General features: G+C 40.5%; 1 protein-coding gene across 1 annotated transcript in view; it reads right to left on the reverse strand.

The window, feature by feature from the left end:
• Positions 1 to 24,690, reverse strand: part of Armc4 (armadillo repeat containing 4) — a 178,828-nt gene that overhangs the window by 103,210 nt on the left and 50,928 nt on the right. Inside the window, exons 12-16 of the mRNA XM_021214791.2 lie at positions 11,527 to 11,673; positions 10,914 to 11,123; positions 6,101 to 6,343; positions 5,273 to 5,383; positions 2,829 to 2,983 (exon numbers count right to left, since the gene is read on the reverse strand). Of these exons, the coding sequence (XP_021070450.1) occupies positions 2,829 to 2,983; positions 5,273 to 5,383; positions 6,101 to 6,343; positions 10,914 to 11,123; positions 11,527 to 11,673 (866 nt within the window). The remainder of the gene's footprint in view (positions 1 to 2,828; positions 2,984 to 5,272; positions 5,384 to 6,100; positions 6,344 to 10,913; positions 11,124 to 11,526; positions 11,674 to 24,690) is intronic.

Below are 24,690 nucleotides of genomic sequence, written 5' to 3' on the forward strand. Positions count from 1 at the left end.
CTCCCAAGTGCTGGGATTAAAGGTGTGCACCACCAAGCCCGGCCTACCTGTGTTCTTGATCATGACATTAGATAGCCTCTGAGACATCTATGGACATATATGAATCTTAGCATTTATGGATCCATATATGAATATTATCATATATACACATCTACATACATACATATATACATGTATGTATGTATGTGTGTATATACACACACACACACACACACATGTATGTATATACATGTACAAAGCATCACTGTGTTTCAAAATGCGCAATAAAGCAACTGCAACTCAGATTTTGGAAGTGATCTACTCTGATCTATGGAAATCAGTCATCTCAATCCACCATTCAGACTTAAGGACAGAAACCACATACTCATCTCACTAGGTGCAGAAAAGGCCAACATCCCTTCATGATAAAAGTTCTTGAGGATCTAGAACTATAAGGGACATAGCTAAACAAATGCAAACAGTTTATAATGACAGCCGACAGCTAAATGGAGAAAAGCTCAAAACCGTGCACTAAGATGAGGAACAACACAAGGAAGCCCATGTGGTTCTAAAGAGGAAGTTAAGAGGAGATGAAATTAACTAGGCCCAAATTCCATGACTGGATAGGTCGATCATAGGCACTAGGTAAAAACCAATGACTATTATTCTGCTAAATGGACACAGTATTGAACTGTACTCTTAAGTCCTAATCTTTACACCCATGGAACAGTGCATCTCTCAGTCTCATCCAAAAAGCTTCTTTTGCAACAAATGATGATTAATACAGAGACCCATCACAGGTCAGTGAGCACAGAACAATTTACTGTGGAATACTCAGGTCTAAATTCACTCCCCCTCAAGTCTCACATATCATCAGGTAAAAGAGGCCAGCAATATCATAAGAGACGGAAGTAGACAATTAGTGTGAAATAGTGTTTACTGGACATAATATGTGAGTTGTAAATACAAACTCATATGGCCTGGGACTTTGTACACAAGACTTGGATACAAGAAAACCAGTCATTATGGACAGAGGAGGGGCTTATGAAGTCCCAACCCAATATGAGGAGCTACTGGCAATTGATGTTTACTGAGAGAGGAAGAATCACTTCTCCTCAGGGATGTAGTTCTAAAAGGCTATGCATACTCAGTAAATGGTCTGGTACTCATGCACAGATAAGCATCACTAAGTGGATTCAGTGTGTTTTATAAAATAAGAGCACATGAATTTGGGAGGAGAAAGAGGAGGAGAAAGAAGAAATTTGAGAATAGGGGTGGATTAGTTGACCTGAACATGTTACATAATGTATAAATATTAAATAAAACATTGTAATTGGTCTTCTCAGACTACTTCATTATTAATCCCTAGTACGTTTTAAATCTATCTTCAAGTAATTTTACTTTGATGTTTATCGGTGTATATTTAAATCTAATGAAGCATGTATAAAAACCTATACATGAGAATTTCTGTTTTTATATATAACATTTTTTCTTATTTCTAATAAATTTCATCAGTATTTATGTATTAAGATATAGATGTATTTTATTACTGCCATTAATAGAGTTTGCATTAGTGGAGGCTATATTTATTACTAATTCCATCAAATACTCTTAAGCAAGCCTATTTTCTGTTAGGATAAGCAAATTTCTAAAAGAAAATACCAAATAGGAAAAAAAACCTTTCTCAAAATACTCATGAAAAGTGTTAATTTTAAAATGACCCAGAGAAAGGCTTAAAAATCAAAATGAATAAAAATTATAAGTATTTTATTATTTGTTTAAAAAACAAATGTAGAACTATAAGAGCCAAGAGCGCAGCTCAGTGGTAGACTGTTTGCTTTTCAAGCACAAGGCCTTGGGTTTGATCCCCCAACACCCAAACCTTTACAAATACATTAAAATAAAATTAAGTGAAATCATAACTTTTTAAGGGTGGTTAGTTAAGAGAGGTTAGTTAAGAGTCATTAGTAGCCATTCAATTCACTCATTTATGTTTTTAAAAATGGAAACTAGGGGAGGAATGATGGCTCAGCATCTTAAAGTTAAAAATTCTTGCTATGAATTCATAAGACCAGAGTTTAGATGCAAAATGCACAAACAAGTGGGTGAGTAGTGCCCACCAGCAGCCATAGCTCTTCCAGTCAAGGTTTGAAAAAAAGTAAACTCAGGCTCAGGGAGCAGTAAGGGAGATAGATGAAATGCCTAACTTTCTCTTCTGGTCTCAGAGCCACACACTTGCATACACATTTGCACATACACTTGCACACACATCTGCATACACTTGCACACATCTGCACATACACCTGCACATGCTCACACACACACACATCTGTATATACACCCACAACAACACATGTATACACATACAAATAATTTTAAAAAAATATCTCTGGGGGACTACTCTTTTCTAAAGGAAAATGGAGAAGTGGATCTGAGGGAGAGGGGAAGGCAGATTAGGAAGAATAGAGGAAGGGAAAACCATGGGCAGGGTGTATTGTATGAGAGAAGAATAAATAAAGGTAATAACTAAGGAAGAATGTGTAAGCCACTTCTATTTGCAAAGACTTCATTACTTTGATAGAGAACATAAGATTTTTAAATGTATGTATCTTTTCATATGTGGAGTGTCCTATTCACACAGAAAGATCATGTCAACCAATGCTAAACATAAAATTTCTGTGTAGTCGGATGGTGAGAGGCCTCTTTTCCTAATCTTTCCATTCTACTTTTTCTCTTACTCCATATTAATGATGCACATTGATTATAGTCAAAGCCACCATCCCCTTATAAACACTACTTGATTATCTATTATTATAAAAATACTATGAAATATCAAATGGCTTACTTACTTGATCACATTCTCTTTGCTGATGGAGCATTTCCATATTGCCCCAGTAACAGCAGCTAATCGTTCTTTATTGTCTGTATTATTGAGGAGACTGGCCAGGGGCTTAAGTCCTCCATGCAGTCTAACCAGGTCTCGGGTCTCCTCATCTTCAGCACACTGAACAAAAGGTCAAAGGAAAGGCTGTCAGACATCAAGGAATCGAGCACTCAGTGCTGGCCAATGAGGCTCATCTACGAGAGTTCTCCAATGCAAGTTGCTTCTGTTATGTAACAGCCTGCATCAGAGTTGCCAGGAAACCTAGTGGGATTTCCAAGATCTTATATCACAGATTGCCAGCCAGAGTGCGCTTCTCTGCTTCTCCTGCAGAAGGGTAGCCAGGCTCTTTGCACACTGGGCTGGACTGGAGGGAGAGAAGCTTAGCCGAGTGAATGGATGCAGGTAGGATCTTGGTCAGTGGTGAGTGCTCAGGCAAAGAATGCACACACCTGGGAACAGCTTCAGAGAACTGGATCAGTTTAATGGAAGAGGGGTGGGGGAGAGAAAGGGATATTTATGCCCATGGGAATGTAACCAGGGTCTCTGGGACAAGGTTTGTGTGGCTATGTACAGGACAGGGGTTTTGGAAGATGCCTCATCTGCATACTCATTGGCCATGTGATGGGGCTTATGAGGTCAAACAAGGAGCAAGACCTGATAATTATCAGGGTAGTAAACTCTTACTATGGTTGATGGTGAGGCAGCTAGCTTCGTAGAACTGTGTGTGTGTGTGTGTGTGTGTGTGTGTGTGTATCAGGATTATTTATTCCTAATACATGTTTATCTCTCTCAAAATCCAAAAATTGAAGATCTAACTCTTAGTGCCTTGGATTTTAAGTGGGGGTGGGGGCAAGGTAAAGGTGAGATTGGGATGAGCACCTAAGGGATGGCTAACCTTTTCCTGAGAGAGACTACAGCACAGACATACACAGACATAGCATGGAGACACAGAGAAAAGACAGTTAACTGCAAGCCAAGGACAGAGATCTCTAAAGAAACTACCATGTGTTAATCTTAATCATCCACTTCCAAAATCCAGAAAACAAAATCCTTTTGAAACCACCCAGTTTATGGTTGTCTACAGAAGCCTTAGAAAAAGAGTATAATCTCTAGCATCTCTGACGTGGTTTGGAGTCCACTCTCATCATGCTCACCTTATTTCTCAAGTAGTCCACTCTGGTTAGGAGGAAGCTTGTGTGCCCACAACCAGCCAGACATTTATTTTTTAAGGCCACCCTCATCCCTGACACTTCTAATCTGTGCTCTGGTATACTAGGGAATAATCCACACAAAATTAGTGGAAATCGAAATAAGTAAACTCCTAACAAAAATGCATACACACATTCACACACCCTAACACACATTCGCACACCCTAACACACATTCACACACCCTAGGAGCATGCATGCACATAGAAAGTATTCATCCGACTGATCTTGGTAGAAGAAAAACTTCCTAAGACCACTGTCTACAAATAGAATTGCTGTAAAGCAACTCAGGTTCATCATATATTAATGAGCTATTTTATCCAATGTGCAAAGGGCCTAGCTACCCTGAGGGGGAGATACAGGTCTTAAAGAATGTAAATAATCAGACTAGTTGACAAGTTGGCACATGTATGAGTAAATCTATCTCGGTATAGCAGTTCTCACCCTATTAGGTCTTTAAGACCCCTGGGGTACTTGCTAAAACTGCAGATTCCCAAGTGCTGACATGAAAATTCGGCTCTAAAATCCATACTGTGTTCTCTACTGTATGCTTTTCATGATTGGCACAATCTTGAGAGAAGTCTGGGGATCCTTCAGGAGCTAGACAGTAGCTGGAAGGAGTGGGTCACTGATAGGATATTTGGGAAATGTGTTTTTCCTTTCTCTCTCTCTCTCTCCCTCTCTGTTTCTCTGTCTCTGTGTCTCTCTCTGTTTCTCTGTCTCTCTCTGTCTCTCTGTCTTTGTCTCTGTCTCTCTCTGTCTCTCTGTCTCTGTCTCTCTCTCTGTCTCTCTCTGTGTCTCTGTCTCTCTGTCTCTGTCTTTCTGTCTCTCTGTCTCTGTCTCTCTCTGTCTCTCTCTCTGTCTCTCTGTTTCTCTGTCTCTCTCTGACTCTGTCTCTCTGTCTCTCTCTCTCTGTCTCTGTCTCTGTCTCTCTCCCCTTCCTGGTCTATACTGACGAGAACAACCTCTACTACTTTGCCCTGCACTGTGAACTAGGCTGCTCTACAGTCACTACTTTACCATAATGGTTTGTAACAATGAGCCCAAGTCCATCTTTCCTCTCCCTTTTCGACCAGGTATTTGATACTCAGTACACACAGTACAAGAATTAGCACAGCTCCCAAAGGAGGGGAGTGAGTGTTTAGAAATGCTGCCTCTAACTACAGGACCAAAGCGATCCACTGGAGAGAGCCAGCCCCACCTGGTAGATGGCCATGGCACAATGCTCCTGGAGCTGCTCATTCTCGCTGTTCAGGTTCTTCACCAGGTTCTCTATGATCCTTTCTGCCTTGATGGCAGCTCGGTAGTTTTCCTAGAAAAGTAAAAACATAAATATTTATGATTGTATAATGTGACTATAATCATGTACATTTATGGATGACCACCCTGAACAAACTGCTCGGACACCAAAGTCCAAACATTCCGTATCTGTTCAATGACAGAAGAACTATCCAACATTGGAAGCAACATGTCACAATTTCTGATTCAGTTAGTGGATTATTAATTTGATTTTCAATCTCTTTTTTTAAAAAAAAAAAGACATTTAGGGAAAAGCTTCCTTAACTTTCATGGCAAAGTTGAAGATTATTTTGTTAACTAAAAAAAGAAAAAGCGGGCCAGCAGGAGGGTTCAGTGCTTAGCACACAAGCATGAGCACAGAGTTCCAATTACCAGTGCCCAGTTAAAGACCAGGTGGGCACAGAGGTCTATCTATAATCTCAGCACTTGGGAAATGGGGGCAGGAGATTCCCAGGGCAAGCCAGCTGGCTAGAAGAGCCAAAGTAGCAAGCCTCAGGTTCAGCAAAAAACTGCCTCAGAAAACAAAGTGGAGAGCAATCCAGTAAGACATTCAACATCAGACTCTGGCTTAATTGTGCACACACATGCATGTGCACCCACATACACGTGCCCACACACATGTGAACACACATGTACACATTCATAACCAAGTGCACATACAGAACAACCATGGATGGGAGAAATAAAGGAGGGAAGGAAAAACAAACAAAGCCCAGAATAGCTTGGGCACCTCTGATGCACATTCTTGCAATGTCCCCACCACTGGAATGAGCATGTTCTCATGTGAAGTCTTCAGCAGCCGAGCCAGCAAGGGGATGCCCCCAGCTTTACGAATGGCTTCTTTGTTCGAGTGACTCTTGCTGCAGCTCCAGAGCGCCAAGGCCCCGCATCGAGCCACTTCGACATCTCTGGTTTCATACAGGCTTGGCTGAGTTGGCTCTGTAGAATTCTGTGCACAGTCCAATAGAGCAACCTAGGAAAATAGATGCATATAATAGACATAGCCTCCATTTTTCTTTTTATTATTTGAGGCTGTACTGTAGGGACATGTGTGCAGGTCAATGGACACCTTGCAGGAACCAGTTATCTCCTTCCATGATGTGTCCTGAAGATTGAACTCGGGGTGTCAGGCTTGGCAACAAGTGCCTTGACCCACCAAGCCCAACACCAGCCAAAACACAGCCCAAAACACAGCCCAAACACAGAAGTCTTTAAAATAAATGTGAATCCATTCTCCATACAACTCACTCTACCATAATTAACTCTGTCAAAGTGAAACTCATCTACCATAACTAACTCCATCACAAGTAAGCCTAGTTAAACAGCTTGTTTAAAGTATACATAAGGAGAGCAAAGAAACAAAATATTCATCCCATACCATTTTCCTCTGGGTCTGGGTCTCTCATGATTTCTTCCTTTGGGAAAATACTTCAAGATATTAATTTTTAGTACAGCACTAGAATTCATAGTATTATTTGTAAATCAGGCATAATGGTACATACCCACTATCTCAGCACTCAGGAGTCAGAGGCAGGATTGAGAATTAATCTGGGCTAGTAAGTTTGAAACTAGCATAGACTGTAGGGAAAAACCTCTTTACAAGCAACAATACCAACCACCACTACCACTACTACTACAACCCACATTATCACTGCCAGTATTTCAGAAACCCAGGCTCTCCAAAGCCAGTGCAGTTTTGCAAAGAAAGTTCACTGGCTTATGCCTCTCAAAACCATGGACAAGAGGGCACAGCTATGCACACATGATAGCAGAACCCATTAAACTAAATTGCCAGTGTGTTCCATTTTTTCTTTTTAATGATAAAATCACTGAAGACATTAAAGAAAAGCAATTTAAAGGCATATAGGAGTAGACCAGAGTGCCTTGTGGAGGAACTAAAGCCAGGCTTCCCCAGAGGAGGTTATCTGTCATTTTTTGGGCTCACTACCTTTATCTTGGGATGTAGAGATCACTATTATATATACCTTTTCTCGTTAACCAAAGCCCATGATTATTCACACATAGTCACAAACATCCATGCCAAATTTAGGAGGAAATACCCACACCTAAACCTGACCTTCAATTTCAATTCCAAATTCTTGGTTTAGTTATGGCTCAAATGACAATGGAGTACAGTGTGGGAAGACAATGAAAATAGCCACAGCTTCTAGCTATGAACTACTAGAGAGATCACACACAGAAAGAGAATTTTAAGATGGTGGGGCTGCCCACAAGGCAGACAGCAAAATCTCCCTGCAACAGTTATTCTCATTATCCCTCTAAAAGTCAAACTTCTTAACTCCCCCTAACTCTTTGGATGCAGCTCCGTGGTGAACAGCACACCTTTCTGTCTTCATCTCTGTACTCCAGACATCTTACCATGGATTTGGCCACATTAAACCAATAGCAACTTTCCATGTCAGCCTTTGGCTCGTCTTCCTGAAATGCCTTTCCTGGTGTGTCTGCCTACCAAACACCTTCCACAAGCCATAAAGCAGCATCTCCCTCCAGCCTTGCCCAACTTCCCCTTCTAGAAGAACTGACTATCCCTCCCCATCCTTGATTTCTCTACCATTCCCAGGACTGGCTGGCTTCAGCTGCATGCCTAATATGCACACAGTACTTTAGAGCTATGTTTTTCCTGTCTGACACCACTACTCAATTGTGGCATCCTCATGGTAGAGATGAATATTTATTTCTGTCTGTATCCTGCACACACTGCCACATTCTCAACCCAAGACCTCAAAGCAGGCATCCAATACTGACCATTCCTATCCCTAATTTGCCTGCTATTTCAAATCACAATAAAATGAGTGTCATTATCTTATTAGGTTAGTGCAATTGGATAAATACTTGGTTCAAAAATGTGATGTGAGATTCAAAGACCCCCATTTTGCACTTATTTTTTTTATTCTTATAATTTATGGGAGTTATTTTCATGAACAGCTATACCAGTCTATCTCATAATTTAATACTTACAATAATTATTGAATTTCTTTCAAGATTTAAATGTGTATATGTTTGATGTGGTGTGTGTGTGTGTGGTATCTGGGGTGTGTGTGTGTGTGTGTGTGTGTTCATCTGTAACTGCAGGTATGGGTGTGACATGATGCATTTTTGTAGATCAGGGGATGACCTCTCGTCAGTTCTCACCTCTGTCTTTTCAAGGCAGGGTTTCTCGTGTCCTGCAGTGTGGACCAGCAGCTGGTCTGAGAGCTTCTGGAGATTTTCCTCTCGTCATATCTGATCTCACCATATGAGTGCCAGGATGACAGATGCACATGATCCCATCTAGCTTAACATGGGTGCTGAGATCAGCACTAGATTTATTTGTTAAAGTTTTAATTATAATTCATTTCTTCTCTTGCCCTCCAATCTCTCTTTCTTCCTCTTCCTCTCTCTCCCTCTGTGCATGCACACACACATGTGTGTTTGGGAGTGCATTGTGTGTGGGGCGCATGTGTGCAAGTCATAGGACAACATGTGAGAGTTGATGCTCCCCTTTCACCATGTTCGTTCCAGGATTGAACCCAGGTTGCCAGGTGGATGACAAGCACTCCTACATGCTAAGCTATCACCCTGTCCCCAGCACTTACTTTTCTAAGGTCTTTGATGAAGGGACAAGAGTTGGAACAAATGCTTTTTCTTTTGATGGTAGTTACTGGAATAATCATTTTTCCTGATGACTAAGGTAAGTCTTATATACGGAGAAGTTGAAAAATGTAAGAGGGAATTCATGTTTCTTCATTTCTACAGCTTTCCCCTGAAAACTGAGCAGTCACTCCAAGATACCTCTGTGACCAACTCCTTGCATATATTCCTAGTGTACATTTCTAATTGTGAATATAGATTTCTGTGTGGGGGAAGTTTTTTATATTTTTGTATCATAAGTATCAATAATTTGATATTGTTAAGATTTTATATATTATTAAACAATGTATATTCCCCTTTTGTCATCAATCATCTAAAACCACAGTGCTGCTGCTGAATACAGACACTTTTCAAACATTAACTGGGTAAAAACCACCCACACACCCAGGTTGCTTTCTGCTCTGTTTTCTAACTGACAATACAGCTTGACTGCCCATGCAGCAAAGTCCTAGTGTGAGTCAGCACATCAGAGGCTGGGGCTCCTGAGACCACCTCCTACCACAACCATAGCCTCTCTCCTTCTCCTCCCCCCACCCTGTTCTCTGTCTCTACTCACTCTTATCCTCACACACTTCTGAGTCCACAGACTCTCTCCATCATTCCAGGAATTAAGCCCACGCCCTTTCCCATAGTGGGCAACATTCTATCACAGAGCTATAATGATGCCTTGGTGTTAGCACCTTCTGTTTCCTCTCATCTTGCTGTGGATTCCAGCCAGCGCCATAGGTGACAATATTTTCTAAATTCTCTATTATTTGAAAATTGAGCTGTGGGCTGAGAAATATAGTTCACAGGGGACTTGTCAGACCTGAAGCTACCATAATCTATGGAGGTAACCCTTAGACCTGAAGCTACCATAATCTATGGAGGTAACCCTACCTGAGATTCCTAGCAGAGCAAATATAGGGGCAGGGAAGACTTCCAGTGGAGAGAGGGGGACATCAACCTACTCATAAAGCATTTGACCCAAAATTTGTTCTACCTACAAGATGTACAGAGATAAAGATGGAGCAGGGATTGAGGGAATGGTCAACCAATGATTGGCCCAACTTTTAGACCCATCTCATGGGAGAGAGTCAAATCCTGACACTATTAATAATACTCTGATATGCTTGAAGACAGGAGCCTAGCATAACTGTCCTCTGAGAGGCTTCATCCAGCAGCTAATGATAATAGATGCAGAGACCCATAGCCAAACATTAGGCAGAGCTCGGGGAGTCTTGTGGAAGAGGGTGAGGAAGAATTGAGGGAGCCATGGGGGGTGGGTCAAAGACTCCACAAGATAAACCTATAAAGTCAACCTACAGAGACCTACAAAGACCAGAAACTGAATCACTAAGCAAGAGCATTCATGGGCTGGACCTAGGACCCCAATACATATGTAGCAGATGTGCAGCATGTGGGTTCCCTAACAAATGGAGTGGAGGCTGACCCTGACTCTGTTGTCTCCCTTTGGATCCCTTTCCCCGAGCTGAGCTGCCTGGTCTGGCTTCAGTGGGAGAGGATGCACCTTGTCCTACTGCAGCATGATGTGCTAGAAAGAGTTGGTACCCATGGGGGGCTGTTACTTCTTAGAGAAGGGAGGAGGGATGAGGTGTGTGAAGGTGGGACTTGAAGGAGAGGAAGGAGGGAGCTGTGATCAGATGTTAATTAATTAATTAATTAATTGGGAAAAAAGAAAAGAAATTGAGGTTTCAACATTATTTTATGGCCCTTGCTAATATAAATATATTTACATCATTCTTAAAGTCATGTTACCAAACCAAACCAAACAAAACAAAACAAAAGATTCTCAAGTCACACATCCTGATGCACACAGCATCAGATAAGACCAGAAGGAAGGGCTATGTAGGTGTCTGCTAGTATCTGAAGATGGTAATGGTGGTACTCACCAGCTTGGTAATGCCTCCGTGTTGCCTCACTGCCCGCCGAGCTCTCTTGAACTTGGCAACATTTGCTATCGTCTCAGCTGACAAACACTTAAGGCTCTTGTGTGGAGAATCAAGTATATTAACCATAATTGGTAGGCCTCCAAGGTCAACAATATTACGTCTGATTTGAGGATTATGACTGATTTCCTTCAGGATTTTTAATGAACCAATCTGGTGGGAGAGTGACAGATGATTGAGAGTTTAATATATACCCAGTGCTATGCTTTTTTTTTAAAGTCTAAGTCTACCTAAGAGCCATCCCCAGTTAAGCTTTTTAAGAAATAGTTTCCATCCCTGAAGATTACACACAGCCTTTATACTTTTTCCTTCATATATATATATATATATATATATATATATATATATATATATATACAAACACTTCTCATTTCAAAAGCACATGCAGCTAGGAAGAAGAGAAATCAGATAAATGAGGAAGAAAATGAAGTGCAGCCTCTGGATCATCAGCAATGACAGTGAATGACAATGAGGCAGACAGATGTAGTAGACACCCAGAGCTTCCAAGAGAGCTGTGGGTGGACAGGACTTCTCACCATTGTGACAAAGTTCTTACCTTGCATTTGACTTCATCTGTATCAAGCAGATTTATTAAGACTTCAAGACCTCCAACATCTCTAATTGCCAGCTGACAGGTCTCTTGAGCTAGGTTGAAATCCCTCATGGAACACAAGGCAATCACCGTCGCTGTCTGATTCCCCCCCTAGGAAGAAGACACATTGCCATCTAAAGGTTAAATAAAGCCACATTCCCATTCTCTGCAAGCTAGGAAACGAGTCTCCACACATGGCACATAAAGTTTTTAAAGTTCTCTGAGTGGGTTATAATTTGTTAAATGAATTATGGTGAGCAAAAGCATGGAAAAGCTGTAGTGGGTGTCATAAAATGTTATTCCAATTAAGCACCAACATTTACAGTGGGCTTCCTTTAAACAGCTACAACAATGGGTGATATTAAGGCATTAAATAGAGTCCAAAAGCACACCTTGAGAGAGCAACTGAAGGATGGAAGTTGTATGTTGAAGTGGTAAATGGTCCCCCAGTTCTTGATTAGTTGCACTGGGCAATGCAATCTACATCTGAAAATTGCTCTTACTAAGATTGGGCATTTGGTCTTTGCTGAGTTTACTGATATATAATTCTTAAATCTTTGTACTCTTCAAGGTGATAAATGTCTTTTGCATGCTAATGGATTGGCTGATCTCCTGTGTTTGGGGTCAGGATTCTGGCTGTCCTCCAAAGGATAAAGGCAACCGTCGGGTTGGAAATCGCAGCTTTGCCAGTTAGCCTTGGGAAGGAGAGCAGGCATGGAGCTTAAGTTGATCACTAATGGTCAAAAATTCATCCGTTTTCATATGAAGTCTCCATAACAACAAAAAGTACCAAAGAACATCGTGTTCCTGGGGAGGGAAGAACATGCCTAGAAATAGCCAAGAAGTCTCAGCCCAATAAAGCTCCCCATGGGCTTTGTAGCTTTCTTTGTAAAAACCTGTGTGCTGGTTAGTTTTTATGAAGTTTGTACAAGGTAGGGTCATCTGGGAAGTAGAAACCTTAACTGAGAAAATGCCTCCATCAGAGTGACCGATAGGCATGCCTGTGATGTGTTTCTTGATTAATGATTGGTGGTTGATGTGAAAGGCCTCTGGCGGGGGAGGGGGGCAATTGGTCCTGGGTTGTATAAGGAAGTAGGGAGAGCAAGCCATTAAGAAGCCAGTAAACAGCACTCCTCCATGGCTTCTGCTTTAGTTCGTACCTTGAGTCCCTGACTTGACTTCCCATATCATAGTAGTCTGTAAGCTGTAAATCCTTTCCTCCCTGAGGTGCTTTTGGACATGGTATTTACTACAGCAATAGAAAACAAATCAGGGACCATGTTTTCCTGAGGCCCGTGAGCTGTTCTAGGAGGTTCAACCAACTGGATTCGGATGTGAGAATCCTGCTTATAACCAGAGAGTAACAGGGGTCACAGCTGGCCTTATCACGGCATCAGAAACTTGAGGCCACCTTAGAGAGACTCCATTGGAGCCACTCACAGTTTCAAGAAGAGGCGGTCTCCTGTACGGGGGAAACCCTCGCACTCCCTGAAGTCACAAAAGTCTTCTGTGTTGACTTTCAGGATACATGAAAAAGTCTGGCAGAGAAACTGGGGAGAGGGAAGCCTCATGGACAATCGCAGAACAGTAGGACCTAAAGTAGGTACAGAAAGGGCTGTAGTGAAAAGAACTTAATTCGATAAGACTTGGTGATGCATTGCAAGAAGGAAACAGAAGAAGCCTCATGGCTGTGAGTGACTCAATGGCCCAACAGAGAAAGTTACTGAGACTCATCACAGGTGCAGGAAATTAGCAAATTGCCTTCCTTCACAATTAAAAATAGACCGCCTGAGATTTGAATGAGGTAAGGAGGACCTTGCCTCCATGCAGGGGTTAATGGCCCTGCAGAGTGGACTAGTTAGCATGGATATGGCCTCTCTCTCCACCGGTGTCATTTGACCAAAGGACATAACAAGAAAGCCATTACCAGATGCCAATACCTGGTACTAGCTGATGTCTTAGCTTCCAAAATGGTGAGGGATACATGTCTTTTCTTTAATAAGTTCCAATATTGTATCAAGGTGTCATAAAGCAGACTGACAGATGTAGAAAACATAGAATATAAATGTTGTATATTGACACTTAAAAGCATATTTATGAAGCACTTATATTTTCTACTTATCCATATTTTAACATATGAATATGAAAATTAGCATTCAAAGAAACACTTTATATAATGGATAGTTATGTAAAGGCTACACAGTATAGAAACATCGAACAGTAAGCTTCCTTTTCAGATCACACTCATGGAATGTACAATTCCTTGCTGTGAAATTACTATGGCTTATCACTTTTAAGACAAGATACCAAGAGGGAATTGTGTAATGGTGTACACAAAAAGGCAAAGAGGGCAAGATTTAGATTCCTGCTTTCTTATTTGTTCTAAGAAAATGCCCTGTGCTTCTTAAAGACTAATACATGGTGATGTCACTGCTGCTGGCCATCTTTCCTCCCTTGGGGTAATCCAGACTATTCTTGTATAAAGAGCAGTTCACCACCTACATGTAGAGTATGTTTTACAGCTTTATGTCTCTTTCTTCTGACTGTCAAGAAAAATGTAGCCACCATTTACCACAGTGGGCTTTAAAGTACAAAAGAATAGATCCTCCTCTCCTTAGCATTGGGTTAGTAACTGCAGTATTTGAAGGCACAATACTCTCAGGTATTACTGATTTCTACTTTCCATCTAGAAAACAAAGGCAGAATAAGAGCAATAACCCCCAAGAGTAGTATGCATGTCATCCAGTCCATCATCAGGTAAAGGAAACAAAATGACACACAAAAGGAGAGAGGCATCAGGGGGTCCCAGGAGGGCAGTGAAGGCTCCCGACCAGCTTCTTCTGTTGAGGGTTTGGAAATTCAAACCAAGAGCTGCAGGTGGAGTGAGGCTTTGGGGACAGTTTGGACGGGTATGACTACAGGAGGGACATTAACATGAGACAGGATTTGCAGCCTCTTTCACTGCCAGGATGTCTTCAAGGACCCAGACTATACTGTTAGGAAATTTTGGTTGCACATAATCCAGATTTTTCTGAAGAACTGCTGTTCTTCTTTTCTTTAGTGGAATTTTCAGGTTCACATTCTGTGCAGCCTTTGTGTATTTTGTCTAATTCCCTTACTGTCTCCTTCTATCTTCTCCACTTTTGAGTTTTAGGTCACATTCACACTACAATTGGTGGCATACATAGTTTTAAAAGCCATTTATCATAGAAAGCACCTACGAGGTGCAATCTTATATTTTTTTCAATTATCTACCTCTAGACCACTGTCAGAATCAAAGAAAAGATTCAGATTTATTGGTGTAAAGTTAGAGCCTTATTGAAAAATGTTCTGTAAATCAGCTTTTTTTTTTTTTTTTTTTTTTTTTCTGAAAATCTGGAAACATATTCATAGGCTTGGGGGATTTTTTTAGAACAGTTTTATATTAAGAAAAGTTAGTTTTTCCACATTTCGGGATTTCCTTAGACTCTTGTCACTGACCACACTCCCAGAAGGATTATAAATCTTTCAGAACGAATACAGAAGATGGGAGCCAAAGCAGTCAACATACAGAGCCACAAATGTTGGCTGTCACCATTCTTCTAAGTAGCATCTTTGTAAAGGACCTCAAGTGCCTACTCTGCTTTATCCAGATCCCATGAATATCTGGTCCACAGAAGTCACACAGCTCTCTCCTTACTGTTAAACCTGCTGCAAACAATTAGTTGCCAATAAGTATTTTCACATTTTATCACACACTTTTGCATCTGTGGAGTTTTAAAAGCTGGAGAAAACATAGTAAAACATAGTTTACTAGCTTCTGAAGAGTTTTCAGAAATGTATCCCATAAACTTTTCCATTTCTGAAGTGAATGCAATTCTTTTGCTGGTTTGTCTCCGGCTTGGCTCCTGCTCGGCTCCTGCTCAGGCGTCTCCAGCCTCTATTCCCTGCAGTTCAAATTTCTTTCTTCAACCAGGTGTCTGTCCACTGTCACAATCAGGTTACAACATGCACAGCTGAAGTAAATACCATTCTCTTATGCACCTTCTTAACCTCTCTTTGCTTTTATAAAATATAATTTTATTTAAATATTATTCTGTTTTTTTTTTAATTTCTGATGGTGAGGATTGACAGTGTCCCACTAATACTAAACATATACTATAGATACAATTTCAGCCCATGTTTCAGTGGGATTGATGTTACACCTTAGTCATGAGAACTGCCAAGCAAGTCATACTGGGTTTTAACATGTATTAAAGAAATTTAAAAAGAATTGCTTTTATTCCTTTACAGTGAGCAAGTAGTTGTTGGTCTACAGTAAAAGCTTGGTTGAGTTGATACTTTCTATAACATTTCTTTTGTGCATGTGTATGAATGTTCACGTGTGTGTAGATACTGAGGTATGTCTTCCTCAGTCTCCCTTCATCTTACATATATTGAATCAAGGTCTCATACCTGGTCATGCCAGTTCACATGCTCTGGCTCTGAGGATCACCTGACTCCATGCCCCAGATACTAGGAGTTTAGACAGATCTCCAAATTTGTTTGGCATTCACATAAATTCTATCAATCCTGTTTCCTGGCTTCATGCATGCATAGCAAGTGCTTTCCTTCCACTGAGCCATCATCACTCAACTCAACGTTTCTTTTTGAATGGCAGAATTGAATAAAGATATTTTTCTAAACAATAAAATCTTTGAAATAAGGAAATATACTATTTGCAGTACAGTATAATGCTCCCTTTCACTGTATATGAAGAAGAAATAAACTTTTGGTGTGTTGAGATGAATATTTTCAAGCTGCCTCAAATGGTTGTAGTCTTTGATTGGCATGCTCACTATTTGTTCAGCTCGATGACAAGCACTAAATGCCAGGAAACAAAACCAGACATGATCCTGGCATTCCTGGGATATAGAGGGCTAGTGAAAGAAAAAGAACTTTACTTTCTAATCTCCACATAAATGAAAAAAAACCTTATTATAAAAGTTTGCAAGTAAAAATAATCACACATTAAAATTAAACAAACCCAATGTCTACAAGTCTCAGAGAACTTCTGTACATTTAGAATGAATGAAATTCTGTCTGAAAATTATCACAGGGCAGAGGCTTGGGCAGCACAGGTGAACCTAGGCCATCCTTCCATAAAGGAAGAACATCTAAAATGAAATCTGGGTGGAAAGTAGGAACTTTCCCTGGTAGCAGAGAAGCAGACATGGTACGCATGCAGAAGCCCTGTATGATGTGGAACATGGCCTGGTTAAGAGCTCTTACAGTCAATGTGGACTAGTCCTGAGTGACAGTGTGGGACATGATGAGCCAAGAACCCAAGTGTCCTAGAATGGCTCCTGTCCAGGGGCCAAGCTGAAAGTTTTAATCTTTAATAATTTGAGACATGGTCTTCGCCTGTAGCCCAGGCTGGACTTCCACTCACTGGATAAGGATAACCTTCAACTCCTGGTCCTCATGCATCTACTATATGGTGGTTATATGGCTAAATGGTATGATTATAAGACCTGGATGGATCTTATAATCTTTATATCAAGATTGGCCAGCAGAAGCCAATGACATTTCTAAAAGATCACCCCAGCTATGGGAGTTCCCAGCTGGGAGAGTTAAGTGTGAACCTGCAGAAACATCTGGCTTACTGCAAAGTTCCAAAGAAAAGAGGGAGATGAGAATGGGAGGCTGTGGTGACCCAGCAGGGGTCTTAGAAATGAGTTTGTTGCATTTTCCTTTGTTCAGGAAAGGATACTATAGGGTCAAACACCAGAGGGCAACACACAAGCAGGGTCCTCAGTGGCACCTATTGTCAGAGAGCCCTCAGATGTGAGGAAAACAGAGGTGCAATCCCACCCAGAGGCCTCTTTGTTCCATCCCCCTCCATCTGCAAGTAAGAAGCCGAAGTCTATCTGCTAAAGTAGCAATATAGCCATCGCAGCAAACGCAACTGGCCCAGATAGTCTCAGCATTTTCCCTTTAAACAAACCACTCAGAAATCAAAAAAAGTGAAGCCCTTTCAGTGTCTACTTGTTAATGATGACAGAGGGCCCAGTGCCCAGCAGAGCTTGGAGACATTGCCCAGGATCAGAAATAGCAAAAGGTATTCAAAGGACTGGCAAATGACCAAGAGAGTCAAAGCAGTAAAATTCCTTGCTTGGCCTTCTGTTTATTTGCAAATCTATTTTATGCTGATGAGTCAGCACTCATAAACCTAAGACTGGACAGAACCCCAAGGAAAAAGAGAAAATAATATTTGTTTTTTTAAAAAGGAAAAAGAAAAGTGTGCGTGTGTGTGTGTGTGTGTGTGTGTGTGTGTGGTGTGTGTGTTCAATGAAAATTGGATTCAAGCTATCATCGCAGAAGTTTACTAAAATTTTTACTTATAGTGGGTAAGCAGCAATGCCAGGATACTACATGTATTGCTTTAAAATAGCTGTGGGATATTTATGGAAATTGACAATTTCCACATTACTCACAATTTGACACGTTACTGACTACAACATGGAAAACAACTCTAGCAAATGTAACTACCTTCCTAAAAAGTTATAAGAGAATGATCTCAACAATTACAATATTTACTAGACTAGTTCATTAAAGTAGCTATATACAAGGATAACACTGAAAATGATTCTATGCCCATATCTCCAACATAATAAACCAAAATGGGTAAGAGGAAAATAATCCCCACGTGGATATTAATAACAACAAAATATCTATGAATAAATCTCACAAGAAATGTTTCCTTTTATAGGGAGGAGAAAGCTGGGGAACATGGTAGGACACAAAAATGATAATAAATTAGAGGGTCACATCAAGCTTAAATGAGGCGACTCAATGTTATTAAAATTTTAATTCACTGAACATTAAGTCACAAATTCATGTAAGTTAACCAAAATATTAAACAATTTTTTTCCTTAAAACATGACTCCTAATTCACTATAAAGGTAATCTGAAACCAGTCCTGGTGGCAAAACTCGGTAATTCTTGAACTCTGGAGGCTGAGACAGGAGGATCATGGGTTTGAGACCAATCTTTCCTATACAATGTGATCCTATGGCAAAACAACAACAAAAATATCAGAAATGGAAATACACAAAACTTAGTGTTTAAATATTTAAGGCAAGCAAATTCTAAAACAGATCAAAGCTGCACAGTATGGAAGTAACCTAGCAACAGCCAAGTAAAGCAGATAAAACTCCCTTTGAGAGTGACTGCATTGTCAATAGTGTTGGCACAAGGCCACAGGGGGGCAGAGTGGATGAGCCAAAGTCTGTGTGAACAAATAAAGTAGAAAAAGAGTTAAGATACTTGCCTACCATACACATCAGTGAAATCCAAATACGGTAGATCTGGGCCTATTTTTTAAAAGTTGAAAAAACCTTAAGGTTTTCATACTTGGCTGGGCATGTTTCTCCAGGTCTGAGAAATTGTCTTGTGCTTTGCTGACAGTGTTCTCTATACCTTCTTACAGTATTCTGTGCAGAGGCAGTGGGATGGCTACAAGTAATCAGTATTTTCTGTACTTGGAAGAGTAGCTGCACATATGAACTCACAGCAATTATGACAATATGCACAAGACCTATACGAACTCAAGTAACATGAAAGGGGAGAGGGGACAGTCACACAAAACACCTCTCATAGCTAAGGAGCTGGTGGCAACTGATAGATGTTGGGAGAAAAGTTGCATTTTCTTTAAGAGTATAGCCCGTTGACCATGCTCCAAGTGAAAGGCCACAAATCGAGAATATATGAACAGTACAAACTGTTCTCGATGAGTCTAAAAAATGGAGAGGGACATGAAGTTGGTTGAGTAAATAGGAGGGGCAGGATCTGTTGGAGTTGGTAATGGAAAGAGACATGAAACTGCATAGGTAAACAGGAGGGGATTGTTTTGTAGGGGGTGGGGAGAAGAGTGAATATGCTCAAAAGACATTGTATGGAACTACAAAGAGAATAAAAATGAGAAAAGAAAGGTTAGCCACATTGAGTACAAAGTCTGCACCCAGTCTCACAGCCCCCAGAGGAGGCTCCACACCCAGGATCAGGAGTTAGTAGGACATAACATCTGTTTCAACACCATCAGTAGCAACTGGGACCAGCAGGATCTAGGGACTCAGGAAAGCTGCTGGAACAGTAGCTCGGGTTCCTTCCAGTCTGCTCCAGTAGCCACTCCCACAGCACTCAGAGGAGGCTCAAATTCCAGGTGGTCTAACACAGCAAGGATCATAGGATCCCAGGATCCCAGGATTCCAGGAGCTTGGTCACACCAAGATCTCAGGGTCCCAAAGGCAGCTTAACTCCCAGGAACTTTGACATACCCAAATCTCAGAATAACAGGATCCTGGAATCACAGGATCACAGACAGAGAGTTCTGATGCAACCAGGATCACAGGAAGGACAGGCACCAGTCAGATAGCGAGGGCAGGCAGCAGGAGAGATAGTCAGATGGCAGGGGGCAAGCGTAATAACATAATGTAATAAGTAACAGAAGCCAAGGTTACTTGGCATCATCAGAACCCAATTTTCCCACCATAACAACTCCTGGATACACCATCACACCAAAAAAACAAGACTAGGATCTAAAACCACTTCGCATGATGATGATAGAGGACTTTAAGGACATAAATAATTCCCTTAAAGAAATAAGGGAGAACACAAGTAAACAGATAGAAGCCCTTAAAGAGGAAACACAAAATTCTCTTAAAAAATTGCAGGAAAATACAATCAAACAGGTGAAGGAAATGAATCAAACCATCCAAGATCTAAAAATAGAAATAGAAACACTAGAGCTCCAGGCCACCTTGGCCGCCAGCTCATAGGATGGTCTCATGGTCTCCAGAGGACTCTCCATGCTGTAGGTGCCCTAGCACACCCAGGGTGTTAGGATCACTGGTGAGTGTAACACAACATCTGTTCACAACAAATCGTGATGGGACTGTGACAACGGGAACAAGGACACAGGAGCCCTGCCTGACCAGCAGCTCAAGTTCCTTCTAATCAGTGCTGATATACCTTGGTTTCGAACACACCAGACAACCCCAAGATCCCCAGAGGAGACATCACTTCCAGGCACTGTAACATGCCCAGGATCTTAGGATTCCAGGATCCCAGGATAACAGGAGTTTGGTCACACCAGGATTTCATGGTCTCAGAGGAGCTTGACTGACAAGAACTCTGACATAGCCAGAATCTCAGGTTCACAGGAACCCAGAATCACAGGATCAAAGGATCACAGAGAAAGCTGGACTTTGAGGAGTCCTGAACTAACCTGGATTATAGGAAGGACAGGCTCCAATCAGAAATATTGAGGACAACAAGCACTTGAGATAATCAGATGGCAGGAGGCAAGGGTAAGAACAGAAGCAACAGAAACCGAGGTTACTTGGCATTATCAGAACCAAACTCTCGTATCATAGTAAGTGCTGGATACGCCATCACACCAGAAAAGAAAGATAGGGATCTAAAATCACTTCTCATGACTATGATGGAGGACTTTAAGAAGGATATAAATAATTCCATTAAAGAAATACAGTGGAACACAGGTAAACAGCTAGAAGCCCTTAAAGAGGGGGAAAAAAATCCCTTAAAGAGTTACAGGAAAACACTACCGAGCAGGTGAAAGAATTGAACAAAACCATCCAGGATCTAAAAAGGGAAGTAGAAACAATAAAGAAATCATAAAGGGAGACAACTCTGGAGATAGAAACCCTAGGAAAGAAATCAGAAACAATAGATGCGAGTATCAGCAACACAATACAAGAGATGGAAGAGAGAATCTCAGGTACAAAACATGCCATAGAAAACATGGACACAGCAATCAAACAAAATGCAAAAGGCCAAAAGATCTTAACTCAAAACATCCAGGAAATCCAGGACACAATTAGAAGACTAAATCTACGGGTAATAGTAGATGAGAATGAAGATTTTCAACTTAAAGGGACAGTAAATATATTCAACATAATTATAGAAAAAAAAACTTCACTAACCTAAAGAAAGAGATGCCCATGAACATACAAGAAGCCTACAGGACTCCAAATAGACTGGACCAGAAAAGATATCCCTCCCGACACATAATAATCAGAACAAAAAATGCACTAAATAAAGATAGACTACTAAAAGCAGTAATAGAAAAACGTCAAGTAACATATAAAAGCAGACATATTAGAATTACACCAGACTGCTCACCAGAGACTATAAAAGCCAGAAGATCCTGGACAGATGTTACACAGACCATAAGAGAACACAAATGCTAGCCCACGCTACTATACCCAGCAAAACTCTCAATTACCATAGATGGAGAAACCAAAGTATTCCATGACAAAACCAAATTCTCTTATCTTTCCAGGTATCCAGCCCTTCAAAGGATAATAAAGGGAAAACACCAGCACAAGGAGGGAAATGACACCATAGAAAAAGCAAAAAAGTTATCGTTCAACAAACATAAAAGAAAATAGCCAAAACAACAGAATCCAAATTCTAACAACAAAAGTAACAAAAATAAAAATTATTTTTCCTTAATATATCTTTATATCAATGAACTCAATTCCCCAATAAAAAAGACATAGACTAACAGACTGGCNACATAAACAGGACCCAACATTTTGCTGCATACAGGAAATCCACCTCAGGAACAAAGACAGATACCACCTCAGAGTAAAAGGCTGGAAAACAATTTTGCCAGTAAATGGTCTGAAGAAAAAAACTGGAGTTGCAATTCTAATGTCGAATAAAATCGACTTCCAACAGAATGTTATCAAAAAAGACAAGGAGGGGCACTTCATACTCATCGAAGGTAAAATCTTCCAAGATGAACTCTCAATTCTGAATATCTATGCTCCAAATGCAAGGGAAGTCACATTCATAAAAGAAACTTTAGTAAAGCTTAAAGCACACATTGCACCTCACACAAAAATAGTGGGAGACTTCAACACCCCACTCTCAACAATGGACAGATCCTGGAAACATANACTNAATAGAGACACAGTGAAACTAACAGAAGTTATGAAACAAATGGTTTTAAGAGATACCTACAGAACAAACATAATATCCTAAAGCAAAAGGACATACCTTCTTCTCAGCACCTCAAGGTACATTATCCCAAACTGACCATATAATTGGTCACAAAACAGGCCTCAACAGATACAAAAATATTGAAATTATCCCATGCATCCTATCATATCACAACAGACGTAGGCTGATCTTCAATAACAACATAAATAATAGAAAGCCAACACTGACATGGAAGCTGAACAACTATCAACTCAGTCTACAAAAAGAACTATACAAAGAATCAACCAAACCAGGAGCTGTTTGTTTGTTTGTTTGTTTGTTTGTTTGAGAAAAATCAACAAGATAGATAAATCCTTAGCCAGACTAACTAGAGGGCACAGGGACAGTATCCTAATTAACAAAATCAGAAATGAAAAGGGAGGCATAACTACAGAACTTGAGGAAATCCAAAGCATCACCAGATCCTACTACAAAAGGCTATACTCAACAAAACTGGAAAACCTGGATGAAATGGGCAATTTTCTAGACAGATACCAGGTGCAAAAGTTAAATCAGGATCAGATTAACAATTTAAACAGTCCCATATCCTCTAAAGATAAAGAAAGAGTCATTAATAGTCTCTCAATTAAAAAAAAAGCCCAGGACCAGGTGGGTTTAGTGTAGAGTTCTATAGGACTTTCAAAGAAGACCTAATTCCAATTCTCCTCAAACTATTCCAAAAAATAGAAACAGAAGGTACTCTACCAAATTCATTCTATGAAGCCATTATTAATCTGATACCTAAACCACACTTGACCCAACACAGAAAGAGGACTTCAGACCAATCTCCCTTATGAACATCTATGCAAAATTACTCAATAAAATTCTCACTAACCAAATCCAAGAACATATCAAAACCATCATCCATCATGATCAAGTAGGTTTCATCCCAGGGATGCAGGGATGGTTTAATATGTGGAAATCCACCAACAAACAAACTCAAAGACAAAACTATATGATCATCTCATTAGATGCTGAGAAAGCATTTGACAAAATCCAACACCCATTCATGATAAAAAGTCTTGAACAGATCAGGAATTCAAGGCCCATCAAACTAAATGGAGAGAAACTTGAAGCAGTCCCACTAAAATCAGGGACTAGACAAGCCTGCCCACTTTCTCCCTACCTATTCAATATAGTACTTGAAGTCCTAGCCAGTGCACTTAGACAAGAAAAGGTGATCAAGGGAATACAAATTGGAAAGGAAGAAGTCAAAATATCACTACTTGAAGATGATATAATAGTATATATAAGTGACCCTAAAAATTATGCCAGGGAACTCCTAAACCTGATAAAGAGCTCCAGTGAAGTAGCTGGATATAAAATTAACTCAAACAAATCAGTGGCCATACTCGACACAAAGGATAAACAGTCTGAGAAAGAAATTAGGGAAACAACACCCTTCACAATAACCACAAATAATATAATATACCTTGGTGTGACTCTAACTAAGGAAGTGAAAGATCTGTATGATAAGAACTTCAAGTATCTGAAGAAAGAAATCAAAGATCTCAGAAGATGGAAAGATCTCCCATGCTCATGGATTGACAGGATTAACATCATCAAAATGGCTATCTTGCCAAAAGCAATCTACATATTCAATGCAAACCCCATCAAAATTCCAACTCATTTCTTCACCAAGTTAGAAAGTATATTTTGAAAATTCATCTGAAATAACAAAAAACCTAGGATAGCAAAAACTCTTCTCAACAATAAAAGAACCTCTGGTGGAATCACCATGCCTGATCTCAATCTGTACTACAGAACAATTGTGATAAAAACTGCATGATACTGGTACAGTGACAGACAGGTAGATCAATGGAATAGAATTGAAGACTCAGAAATGAACCCACACACCTATGGTCACTTGAACTTTGACAAGGGAGCTAAAACCATCCAGTGGAACAAAGACAGCATTTTCAACAAATGGTGCGGGCTCAACTGGCGGTTAGCATGTGCAAGAATGAGAATTGAGGCAGAGGCTGCTGCGGAGCCCTCGCGCCAGCCCCGGGCGCTCACGTGCCCGCTCGCTCTGGGTCCGTGGCAGTCCACCACATCTGGGGACCCAGGGATGCGTGAAGCTGGAGGGGATCCTCGAGT

This window comes from Mus pahari, chromosome 15, assembly GCF_900095145.1.
Source record: "Mus pahari chromosome 15, PAHARI_EIJ_v1.1, whole genome shotgun sequence".
Classification (NCBI taxonomy): domain Eukaryota; kingdom Metazoa; phylum Chordata; class Mammalia; order Rodentia; family Muridae; genus Mus; species Mus pahari.